This window comes from Cebus imitator, unplaced genomic scaffold (genome assembly GCF_001604975.1).
Source record: "Cebus imitator isolate Cc_AM_T3 unplaced genomic scaffold, Cebus_imitator-1.0 Scaffold51, whole genome shotgun sequence".
NCBI lineage: Eukaryota > Metazoa > Chordata > Mammalia > Primates > Cebidae > Cebus > Cebus imitator.
In genome coordinates this window covers 5,842,650-5,855,996 of record NW_016107366.1, presented here as the reverse complement: position 1 = coordinate 5,855,996, position 13,347 = coordinate 5,842,650, and the positions used below count along the sequence as shown (strand labels likewise).

The 13,347-nt window shown below is 37.9% G+C and overlaps 1 protein-coding gene across 4 annotated transcripts in view; it reads left to right on the top strand.

Moving 5' to 3' along the window:
* The window catches only part of INVS (inversin), a 188,727-nt gene that overhangs the window by 134,025 nt on the left and 41,355 nt on the right, over positions 1–13,347 (top strand). For all 4 annotated transcript variants that reach the window (XM_017527798.2, XM_017527796.2, XM_017527797.2 and 1 more), the window contains 3 exons: positions 3,765–3,936; positions 10,109–10,264; positions 10,718–10,947. In XM_017527798.2, the coding sequence (XP_017383287.1) occupies positions 3,765–3,936; positions 10,109–10,264; positions 10,718–10,947 (558 nt within the window). The remainder of the gene's footprint in view (positions 1–3,764; positions 3,937–10,108; positions 10,265–10,717; positions 10,948–13,347) is intronic.

Sequence of the window (13,347 nt, the reverse complement as noted above, 5' to 3'; positions counted from 1 at the left end):
TGAGACAGGGTTTCACCATGTTGACCAGGATGGTCTCGATCTCTTGACCTCGTGATCCACCCGCCTCGGCCTCCCAAAGTGCTGGGATTACAGGCTTGAGCCACCGCGCCCGGCCCACAAGTTTCTTAATCCTAGTTTCTTCATATGTAAGATGAGGATAATTATACCTTTTCTTTCAGGATTGTTGTAAAGATTAGAGAAAATTTATGACAAGTGTCTGATGTATACCTTGGCATAGAGCAGGTACTCAAGAAATAGAATGTATTCTCATTACTACTAGTGCTGATAATTATGTATATTATACATCTGAGGATGTAAAAATGAATTATTTCCAAAAATACTGAATATTCTTCATAATTCTTCCCCTCCACTTTCTCATCATGTCCTCAGTCCACCCCACACAGCATGATAGTGTCCAGACTACTTCAGCTTCCTGAGTATGAATAGCTATCAAGAACCAGATTTGGCCAGGCACAGTGACTCATGCCTGTAATCCCAGAACTTTTGGAGGCCAAGGCAGACAGATTGCGTGAGCTCAGGAGTTCAAGACCAGCCTGGGCAACATGGTGAAACCCTGCCTCTAATAAAATACAAAAATTAGCCGGGTGTGGCAGCACGCGCCTGTAGTCGCAACTATTCGGGAGGCTGAGGCAGGAGAATTGCAAGAACCCAGGAGGCAGAGGTTGCAGTGAGCCGAGATCATGCCATTGCACTCCAGCCTAGGCAACAGAGCAAGACTCCATATAAAAAAAAAAAAAAAAAAAAAGAGCCAGATTCATCCAAGGATGCACACATTAAAGCAGATTTTGCTGCCTTCTACATGGGTATGCATAGTGAAACCCTTTGTTTAATTAAATTATAATAATACTATCAGGCCAGGCATGGTATATCTCATGATCTCATGCCTGTAATCCCAGCACTTTGGGAGGCCGAGGAGGGCAGATCACCTGAGGTCTGGAGTTTGAGACCAGCCAATATAGCCATCTACTAAAAATACAAAAATTAGCCAGGCGAGGTGGCAGATGCCTGTAGTCCCAGCTACTCGGGAGGCTGAGGCAGTAGAATCACTTGAACCCAGGAGCTGGAGGTTGCAGTAAGCCAAGATGGCACCACTGCACTCCAGCCTGGGCAACAGAGCAGGACTCCATCTCATAAAAAATATATATATAAATAAATAAATCTATCATCAAGCATAGTATAATTTCATCTCTGTGACCTCTCCAAATGCTCTATTAAATACTTAAGATCTCTAAAATATCTTATCTTCACACCCTTCCTACTCAAATCCAGGATACTAGAGTATCCAGAACAACTATTCCTATAATCCTTCCTTCTTGGTATTCCTAACCTTATTAAATTTACCACCTAGCATTTTGACAAATCATTATCTGTTATCACCTAACAAAGCAGTATTTTAGGAGAAGCTTTTTCTTATTACAAATAGATAGAAAATTAACTTGACCCAGTCTATTCAATCTATAGAAATCAGAGCTTAACCCATAAATCAACACAAGCCTATTAGATAAGTCAAGTTATCCCCTGTTTACAGAAAGCAAAACAAAACAAAACAAGGTTCTGTGAGATTAAATGACTTGTTCATGGTCTTGAACACAAAACTTAGAGCCCAGATTTAATATATATACAGACACCAATAATAAAATAAGTGTGCTAGTGGAAACAAGAAAAAATGGTAGAACATTATTCTTTATAATGATTCAATACTATAATAATATAATAATTTTATTCAAAGAAATATTTTGTTGGGTAATCCACCAATTCCAGAGTTGATTTTAAATAATTATACAAATTTTATAAGCTCAGTTTCAAGTCCCTTGATCTCCTTGTCCTCTATTAACTGACAAGAAGTTACAACTCGCTTCTTGAAAAATACAGACACATTCCCCTACAGACACAGAGCCCTGTAAATATTCATCATTAAGTAAAAACATACTCAGCAAAGACATGTTTGCAAATTAGTAAAGGAAAACAAAGCAAAAAAATCACAAACTTTTAAAGTTCATTTCTTTATGCAAATAGGTTTATTATGCCTAATAAGCATATCCATTAGACTTTAGGAGCACTAAGTATACCTCAGTAACTCAACAAATAGTCTTAAAAGTAGAAAGCAATGTCTGATGCAGTAGAAGGAGTGCTATGATTTAACCCTGGATTATATTACTTTATCTGCCACCAATATTTATATGACCTTGGAACCTAAATTTCTTCATCTGTAAAATAAGGGACTAGATTAGATGAGGCCTCAAAGTCTTCTTTCTGTAAAATACTGAGCCAACATGTTATACATTTTTCATCAGCTCACAGCATCCAGAATTTTTTGTCTGAAACTCTTTTACCTCCATTCAAGCAAATGTTTCTAGGATCTTTCTTTTTTTTCTTTCTTTTTTTTTTTTTTTTTTTTGAGACGGAATTTTGCTTCTGTTGCCCAGGCTGGAGTGCAATGGCGTGATCTCGGCTCACCGCAATCTCTGCCTCCTGAGTTCAAGCGATTCTCCTGCCTCAGCCTTCCAAATAGCTGAGATTACAGGCATGCACCACCAAGCCTGGCTAATTTTGTATTTTTAGTAGAGACACGGTTTCTCCATGTTGGTCAGGCTGGTCTCAAACTCCTGACCTCAGGTGATCCTCCCACCTCGGCCTCCAAAAGTGCTGGGATTACAGGTGTGAGCCACCACACCCGGCCAGTTTCTATGATCTTTCTAAAAGTTTGTATGAGTTTGAGTTCTGAGGAAAGAGGCAATTTAAAATGCTGGAATATTAACCCCCATTAAAATTCTGAGGCACTAATAGAATTGTCAAGGGTCCTAATTTTTACATGATTTCACAGGAGGACAATTCCGTAATAAAGGAATTGCTAAATAAATATTTATTTTAATGAATTGAGCACTTTTTTCTCAACAACCGTCAATCACCATTCCATAAATACATTAACCATTTTAAAAATGTTTAGTAACTAGTCACATAGTTCCAATCAGTTCCTGGATTTAAGGCAAAAACAAACAAACAAAAAATGCAATGAGAGAATGCAGACCCTTTTCTGGAGGCATGCCTGAATAGATGGGCCTCGTGTAAAATGTCCAAGAAAACATATTTTATGGACCGGGTACAGTGGCTCAGACCTGTAATCCCAGCACTTTGGGGAGCCAAGACAGACAGATAACTTGAGGTCAGGAGTTGAAGACCAGCTTGGCCAACATAGTAAAACTCCATCTCTACTAATAATACAACAGTTAGTCCAGTGTGTTGACACATCCTAGCTACTTAAGAGGCTAAGGCAGGAGAATTGCTTGAACCCAGGATGTTGCAGTGAGCCGAGATCGTACCACTACACTCCAGACTAACACTCCCTCTCAAAAAAAAAAAAGAAAACATATATTTTAATTTTTGTCATTAATAAATAAAATACTGAATACTTGTGAGTCTTTAACTGTCACTCAAACAATGACCTATAAGGTTTCCAAGCTTGATTGAAGATGATTATTTTCCATTTTGAGGATGTTGAGTGGGAAAGTTAGGTGATATTTGTGAAGTGTTATGGAAACTACAACTAATTTGTAAGGACAGAGGATTGATATCTTCAGTGGAAATTGTAGTTCTGTCATTAATAAAAAGATAATTTAATTAGATTCAAAAGCAAGGAGAAAATGCTTTGCTTCTTAATGGAAGTCACATATTATTATATGACTTTATTACCATAGAAAATACTACTGTTTTGTCTCCATTTTTTAAATCAAGTTTTCTTACAGGATACGGTTAAAGTGTTTTTAAAACATCCTTCAGTGAAAGATGATTCAGACTTGGAAGGAAGAACATCCTTTATGTGGGCAGCTGGCAAAGGCAGCGATGATGTCCTTAGGACTATGCTGAGCTTAAAATCGGACATTGATATTAACATGGCTGACAAATATGGAGGTACAGGTGAGAACTGGTAGACACATTCAATTTGCTTTTATTCAGGTTCCAAAGTGTCGATGGTGCTATAAAACTTGTAAAATAGCAACTTGAGATCATTGTTTCTAATCTAATATTGTTTGACTTTGGTCTAAAGTTTTTAAGTTTGGGTTTCCCAGGCTGTAACTCCAAAGGCTTTATTGCTTCCAAGTATTATGGCTAAGATTAGCATATGTTTCTACCAAATAAATGGTTGCATTTAGTTATCTGGTTGCTTCTTAGACGTGATAATGGGGACTCTTCTGATCATTTATGTTTTTGTAAAAAAAAAAAAAAAGTATACTTTAAAGGTATGCATATTTAGTAGTTATTAATTATAGTTTCAAAAATTTAGAATTGCATTTAAGGAATGCACACATCTAAGTGTATTCTTACCAGTCTCCTTTACTGTGCTCTTTTCTCAGGTTTGAATAGCATTACCACATCCTGAATCTCCCATTTTTAGAGATAACCTCCCGTGGCTCTAGAAGCTTCAAAGCTTCAAATCAACCTTGCATCAAAAACTCTTGTTAGATGCTTCTTTTAATTTCTTTCTCTAATAGGAGAGGCCTTTAACTATGTGTTGGTTAATGAGGTAGTTTTTCAGCCTCAGTGTCAACTTGGAGGTCTCTTCCTTGTGTATATTGTGTCCTATTTACAACTCAGAAAGAGAAGGAGAAATACCACCACAATAACACTGAATAGAATAAAAAATCAGTAAGGGGCTTCTCCGTGTTATTTTTTTTAATAGTAGAAACATACTAGAGCCATTTATATCTACTGTTATCCTGAATAAGATTTTTCTTGGCCACCAAAACTATTTATGCAGCAGTAGGGGAAAGAAGGGAGGGGAGTTGCTGCACTTAAAATCCCCTCCCTATACCGAAACAACCACAGCCTCAAAAAAATTCTTTTAAGAAGACAATTCAATTTTATAATAAAGACTATAACTTTCAAAAATATTTATTGGCCGGGCACTATGGCTCACGCCTGTAATCACAGCACTTTGGGAGGCCAAGGTGGGCGGATCACGAGGTCAAGAGATCGAGACCATCCTGACCAACATGGTGAAACCCTGTCTCTGCTCAAAATACAAAAATTAGCTGGGCGTGGTGGCACGCGCCTGTGGTCCCAGCTACTCGGGAGGCTGAGGTGGAAGAATTGCTTGAACCCAGGAGGCGGAGGTTGCAGTGAGCTGAGATTGCATCACTGCACTCCAGCCTGGGTGACAGGGTAAGACTCCATCAAAAAAAAAAAAAAAAAAAGTATTTATCTATCAAAGCCTAACAACAGTTCTTAAATTTCTTAAGGGGTATAGTGTAGACACATAGATATTGACCTTATAAATGATCTGAACATTTAATTTTGTCATATTTCCAATATATATTCTTCTACTTTATCACTAGCTTTGATTTTAATTTAACTTTTTCAGGTATTTGAATAGGGTATGGGCAAGGATACGTTCTTTAACCAAAAGTATCTTTCTCCTATGCACCATGGTTGAAGTTCAGACATAAATTCTCAGATTCATTAATTCGCTGGGTTCTTTCTTATATGGGGATTTTATTATGTCAGAGATGCCTTCCTGACATTTCTTGTCTATCAAAGTGAGTTCTTCTCCATCATCCCTCTACAAGTTTTTTTTTTTTCTTCCTTCCTATTAAAAAGAGGTCTTACCAATAGCAATGTATGGACATTATTTGGATCCTGACTCAAATAAATAAACTATAAAAAATTTTAAAGCCATCAGGAAAATGTCAACATTACTGAATATTATAGAATTTCTGTTAGTGTCTTTTAGGTGTGATAACACCATTATGGTTTTACCAGTGATGAAGCTATTCTCCTTTCTTCACAGTGCTGGGCCTGGGGCTCTGCAAATCATATTTCCCCTTTGCCACAGGTGCTGTTTTAGAGTCCGCCATTAGGGAGCATTGGAGGGAGACTGGAAGGATGGAAGAGGGACAAGGAATTACATCTTTCTGTTTGCTTCCTGCTCTTGCTTTTTTTTCTTTTTCTTTTTTTAGAGAAAAAAAAAGAAGTTAAAGAAATAATAATGATAAGACGGGATCTCACGATGTTTGTTGCCCAGGCTGGTCCCGAACTCCTGGGCTCAAGTGATCCTCCCACCTCAGCTTTCCCAATGTGCTTAGAATACAGGTGTGAGCCACCTTGCCCAGCCTATTCTTGTTTTTATTTCCTGCTATGGTCAGCATCTCCCTAATAATGCTTCTTCAATACAGCAGTGATACTTTATTTCAGCAACAATGGTTAATTGAACCCTGCAGTTTTTTCCAACATTCATAGTTTCACTCTGCAGTTTTGCCAACATTCACAGTATCAGCCTCAGCACACCCTTCTCAGAGACAATAGCACCAGCCAAGCAGAGACATTCCTCAGAGATCTGAGTTTGCATTCTGCAGGGCTCTTCTAAGCTTTTAGGTTTCAATAATATCATCCTCTTCTTTTTGTACCCTTCCCCCCCGCCCCGCAGGGCCAGGATTTGTAGCTATTGCCTGCATTTGCTACCTCTGTGGTACCTTAGTGTTCTCTTTTTGCCATTTTACTTCTTCCGTACAAAGCCAATATTATTTATACTGAATTCTATCTATTATATCTGGTATGGTTTCTGTCTTCTGACTGGACCCTGACTGATATAGTGAGGTCTATATCATTCTCTTTAAAAAAAAAAAAAAAAAAGAATTGTTGTCTTTCAGAAATACTAAAATATTTACAGATGAAAGGATATGACTCTAAAATTTTTTTCAAAACAATTAGAAGTGGAGGAAATGAATAGTGTTTAAATAAAATAAGATTAGCCATGTATTGATAATTGTTGAAGCTGGGGATAGCTATATTGAGTTCACTGGACAATTATCTACATTTGGATATGTTTGAAGGTTTCCATAATATAAAGTTATATATATATTTTTTAATTTTAAGATTCTATATAAACTTGCAGCACTTTTCAAAGAGGGAGTAACAATAATTAAGTCCAAGATTATTTTTATGTTATTTTATTTTTATTTTTTGAGATGAAGTCTCACTCTGTCACCCAGGCTGGAGCGCAGTGGCACAGTCTCAGCTCACTGCAACCTCTGCCTCCCAGGTTTAAACTATTCTCCTGCCTCAGCCTCCAAGTAGCTGGGATTATAGGCGTGTGCCATCATACCCAGGTAATTTTTATAATTTTAGCAGAGACAGGGTGTCACCATGTTGGCCAGGCTGGTCTCAAACTCGTGACCTCAAGGTGATCCATCCACTGTGGCCTCCCAAAGTTCTGGGATTATAGGCATGAGTCACCACACCTGGCCTAAGGCTATTATTTTTTTTTCTTGGAAGCCTTCACCTAGATTTCAGAGGAAAGTTATTTTTAAATAAAGTAAATTTGAGTCAGGTGTGGTGCCTCATGCCTATAATCCCAGCACTTTGGGAAGCTGAGGTGGGTGGATCATCTAAGGTCAGGAGTTTGAGACTAGCCTGGTCAACATGGTGAAACCCCGCCTGTACTAAAAATAAAAAAATTAGCCAGGCATGGTGGTGGGTACCTGTAGTCCAAGCTACTTCAAAGGCTGAGACAGGAGAATCACTTGAACCGGGTGGTGGAGGTTGCATTGAGTTGAGATCATGCCACTGCACTCTAGCCTGGGAGACAGAGTGAGAATCTGTCTCAAATAAATAAATAAATAAAAATAGAGCAAATTTAAATAGCTATAAATGGGGAATTTCCTTTCATTTGCTCATTAATTTTATCTTTTACTTTATTGAAATTTTATCTTTTTTAAAAACTTGACATTGATATGTCTTTACAGTATATCTCATAGTTGATACCACATCACAGAATTGTAGCATTTCAGAATTAGAAGTCATCTTAAAATTAAATATAGCCCTGGGTTTTTCAAATCATGTTCTTCAGAACAACAGCTTTCTGTGGAGGTACCTGAAATACTCAGCTGAGGGAATATGCAGTCGAGTGGGTAATGCTCCACTTCTAATTTAGTCAGAGCCACTCAACTCTTACTTGTTTTATGTGTTAGGTGTTTTATAAATTTTCATTTGGGGTAAAGGGTTCTTATGCTTTTAAAATGTGAAATCACTGAAATATCACAGATATAATATGATGTTTTCATCTGCTTTATAATATTCTCACCCGTGCTTTTTCAGCCTCTTGTTGAACAGCTCCAATATAGCGAATCCACTGTCTTCATCTTAACTCTATTAGAATGTTCTTCCTTATACTGAGCCAAAATTTGTTAAACTGAATGTTCTGCCCTGTGCTGTCTTCTGTGTGATAGCACTCAGATATTTGAAGTTACTCATGCCTGTCTGAATCTTGTCTAGGTCAAACTAACATTCAGCCATTTAGGTCAGTGGTTCCCAAACTCAAGAATGGCATAAGAATTACTAGAGGTGTTTGTTTACATTCAGATTCCCAGGCTATATGGACAGATTCTGTTTCAAATCCTGTAGCAAGTCCTGTTGACCCCACCTCTAAAACATGCTCCAAATCATTCTGTTTCTCTCCATCTCTGTTCCAACCATCCTAGTCAAACCAGCATCATTTTTCACTCAGTCTACTGCTAAAAATGTTCACCAGTCTCCCTGCTTATATTCTAATCTACTATGAAACATTCTCCTCAGAACAGCTAGAGTGATCTGTTTAAAGCATAAATCAGATAATATCACTCCACTTTATATAGCGCTTCAAGTGTCTTCCATCAGTCTGACTGATAGGACCATTTGTGATCTTGCCTTTTCTACCTTTCCAGCTTACTCCACTGTCACTTACTGTGGTGCAACTACCCTTTCTTCCTTAAACACATACAATCATTCCTGTCCTGTACTAACTCTTCCCTTTGCTGAAAATACTCTGTCTTTTTTATGGTTCAGGTCTCAACTTAATCATCAGCTCTTATGGAAGGCTTTCGGTAACCACCAATCAAAAGTAGTCCCTAAGTTGACTCTACGTACCAAAACACTTTTTATTACTTTAATTACGCCAGTTCTCACTATATAATACTTTATCGATGGGGAATTGTTTTGGGCTTTTTTTGTTGCACTTTGCTTCCCTTCCTAGAATGTAACCTTACCTGTTTTATTCCCTGCTAAACACCTAGCATTATAATAGTACCCAGCCCAAAAATATGCATCCCAGGTTTGCTCCATGGATCACCCTTTATGAAAGCGACACTGTTCTAGGCCATATAGAGCCACAATCCTTAGAACTGGCCCATGCCTCCAAAATGTTACTGTGGCCAATTCAAACCTATAGAGGGATGGCATAAACCAAGCATTATAATGGAGTAACATAGGCATGAGTCAGTGTAACATGAAACACATGTAGTCAAAAACCTCTTTAAAACCTCAGGAAGGCACCAGAGAGAAGACCATATTCCATCTCAGTTTTTCTCCAGTGAAACAAATTCCTGTTTTTCTTTTTTTTTTTTTTTTTTTGAGATGAAGTCTCTCTGTTTTCTCCAGACTGGCCTAGACCTCTTGGGTTCAAGCAGTCCTCCTGCCTCAGCCTCCCAAGTAGCTGGAACGATAGGCACATGCCACCTCATTGTTTCTTAAATTGAGCCCTGGAGAAGTAGCTGGCTTGTATTTGGAGTGATACAGTATTAAAAATGCACTCAATGCAGCAGGATGTGTGTGCTTTTAGTACTGGGGTACACAGGCCAACAGAAGGAACAGTACATGTAACCAATAGAAGGAACAGTAGATTGATGTCTCCAGTCACATGACCCCTTAGGGGAATATGCTTATTGAGTGGGTTGTTGGGCAGAATTGTGTACATCATTTAAATCATTTCCCTTTGTTATTATTTGTTCTCTTGCTCTCTTGAAAGAGAAAAAGAGAAAACTAGTAGCTGAAAAGAGAAGACTAGTAGCTGAGAAGGGGATACCATTTCAGACCGACAGGATGGAAGGCAAGAAAACAGCAAGAAGAGAAAGATAGAAGGCAAGGGGAAAGTGTGAGTAATACGAAAAGGAAGGAAGGCAGGATCTATAAAAGCGAAAAATAAACCAGGGAATCTTTAAAAATTGAGATTGCATTTATTCAACATGATGGGGAAATCAAGACAGGAAAGGACAAATAATAATTTAAAAGGTGAAATTGTTATTGACTAGTTCATTACCTTCCTTTGATCCCCTTTTAGCTTTGCATGCTGCGGCCCTTTCTGGCCATGTCAGCACCGTGAAGTTATTACTGGAAAATAACGCTCAAGTAGATGCTGCCGATGTTATGAAACATACTCCACTTTTCCGAGCCTGTGAGATGGGACACAAAGATGTGATTCAGACACTCATTAAAGGTGGGTTAATGAGAGTACTCCTAATAAGTCTCTCTTAACAGGTAGGAATTGTTGCATACTCTGTTTGAGATAAAGCTTTCCTTAGCACAGAGCTGCACAAGTACAAGGATCACCCAGCGTGGTATCAGGAACCTCAAGTTCTACTCCTAGCTCCACTTGTTGGGAGTTGCTTGATATAGGAGAAGTCACTTCACCTGCCTGATCCTCAGTTTTATTTTAAGTAAGAGGGAGTGATTCCTACCAAGTCCAGTTTACAAGCTTATTGTAAAAATCTGAAGTAGACGATATATGTGGAAGCATTTCGATAAGAATAAAGCATTTAAGGAACACTTGTTATTATTTTACTTCTATTTGTTTTAATAAATGCATTTAAGGAACAATTTTTTTTACTTCTCTTCATTTTAATAAATGCTATTTATATTAGACATTTTCATTATATTTGTGCTTTTCCAGGTGGAGCAAGGGTAGATCTAGTTGATCAAGATGGGCATTCTCTTCTACATTGGGCAGCACTGGGAGGAAATGCTGATGTTTGCCAGATATTAATAGAAAATAAGATCAATCCAAATGTCCAGGATTATGCAGGAAGAACCCCTTTGCAGTGTGCAGCCTATGGAGGCTATATCAACTGCATGGCAGTTCTCATGGAAAATAATGCAGACCCTAACATTCAAGACAAAGAGGTAAAAATTCTATGTCTTTTCTATATTAAGTTTGCTCCAAAGAATTTAGAGTATTTCTTCTTTGTTGTAAACATAAGTAAAACAACAGTTTACAAGATGAAGAGACCACTCACAAATCCATCTGTTAATCATGACTATTATTTGTTTGTGTTCTCTTCTAGTCTTTTTCTATATATATAATTTAACATAGTTATAATATAGGCTGGGAATAATTTTATAACTTTTATAAAAGATTACATGTTATATATATGTATGCATGTATAAAAATATACTACATGGTTTTCTTTCTTTTCTTTCTTTCTTTCCTTCTTTCCTTCTTCTCTTTCTTCTCTTCCTTTCTTTCCTTCTTTCTTTCTTTCCTTTTCTTTCTTTTCTTTCTTCTTTTCTTTATTTTTGAGACAAAGTCTGGCTCTATCCCCCAGGCTGCAGTGCAGTGGCACAATTTCAGCTCACTGCATTGCTGGCCTCCCAGGTTCAAGCCAGTCTCTTGCCTCAGCCTCCCAAGTAGCTGAGATTACAGGTGTCTGGCACCACACCCAGCTAATTTTTGTATTTTTAGTACAGATGGGATTTCACCACACTGGCCAGGCTGGTCTCTAACTCCTGACCTCAGGTGATCTGCCTGCCTTATCTTCCCAAAGTGCTGGGATTTCAGGCGTGAGCCACTGCGTCCGGTCTATTATATGATTTTCAAACCACATTTTCTTGACTTAAAATTGTCACCATTTTCTTATGTGATATATAATCTTTTTAATAATCATGAAGGCTTAGAATTCCAAAGTTCTAAGAACTTTATGTTTTTAATAGCTTATTCAATCCTTGCAATAATCCTATAAAGTAGTTACTATTATTATACTCATTTTATAGAAGAGGAAATTGAAGCTCATGTAGATTAAGTAGTTAGCCTAAGGTGACAACAGTGGGGGGAGCTGGAGGGGAGATTCAGGATCCAAAATATGCCCTTAACCCAAATATTAGGTTAAATAAGTAACTTTCCATTGCTGGTCACTTTTTCACTATCATAAGTAATATTTCAGTAATTACCTTTGTGCATTTAACTTTTTTCCTTTGGGATTATTTCCTTAGAATAATTCCCCCTAAGTGAGATTATCAGCTCAAAGCAACCAGTCCTTTATTAATGTGATTAGGCTCTGATATATACTGCCAAACTGATTTCTAAAACATTCAGGTTAATCTATACTTTCCCCAAATGTGTAGTATCAATTTCTTTCAGTTTAGCCAGTATTAACTTTCTTGCTAGTTAAATTATTTTAAGTCTTTTAAAATATTTGCATTTTAATAATGTTTTCCAAGTCAGAAAATTAATTGTCCCTGTTAACTCAAGTACCTATCAAACTCATTGAACAAGTATTTATCAGGATTGTTACTGTATGTAAAAGTAACATAAAGAAAAGTATGCAAAATGTGGTCCTTATCCTTATGATACCAGGAATGCATCTTTTTTAATTTGTAGTACTTTTAAAGTTTTACTAAGTTGCCAGTTTTTTACATAAGTAACATATAAAGTGTCTTTCCAGTTCTATTAGCTAAATTGTCAGTTTTTTACATAAGTAGCATATAAAGCATCTCTCCAGTTCTATTAGCTGTTATGTGTATTGTTTTGGATTATCTACATAAGCAATCATGCATATCTGAATAATAACATTTTTATTTCTTCTTTCCAATCTTTATGCCTTTTGTTTCTTTGATGTGCCATATTGAATTAGAACCTTCAATACAATATTGAATAGAATTGGTGATAATTAGCATCCTTTATTCACTCTGGTTTCTCAGATGGCAAGTTTTCAACAATTTATCATTGAGTAAGATGTTGCTATAGATTTCCTTATATTCCTAATTGCTAAGAGTTTTTAAAAATCATAACTGGGCTGGGCGAGGTGGCTCATGCCTATAATCCCAGCACTTTGGGATGCAAAGGTGGGCGGATCACCTGAGATCGGGGGTTCAAGACCACCCTGACCAACAGGGAGAAACCTAGTCTCTACTAAAAAAAATACAAAATTAGCCAGGCATGGTGGCACTTTCCTGTAATCCCGGCTACTTAGGAGACTGAGTCAGGAGAATCACTTGAACATGGGAGGCAGAGGTTGCAGTGAGTCGGGATCACACCCTTGCACTCCAGCCTGGGCAACAAGATTAAAACTCCATCTCGCCGGGCGCGGTGGCTCAAGCCTGTAATCCCAGCACTTTGGGAGGCCGAGGCAGGTGGATCACGAGGTCAAGAGATCGAGACCATCCTGGTCAGCACGGTGAAACCCCGTCTCTACTAAAAATGCAAAAAATTAGCTGGGCATGGTGGTGCGTCCCTGTAATCCCAGCTACTCAGGAGGCTGAGGCAGGAGAATTGCCTGAACCCAGGAGGCGGAGGTTGCGGTGAGC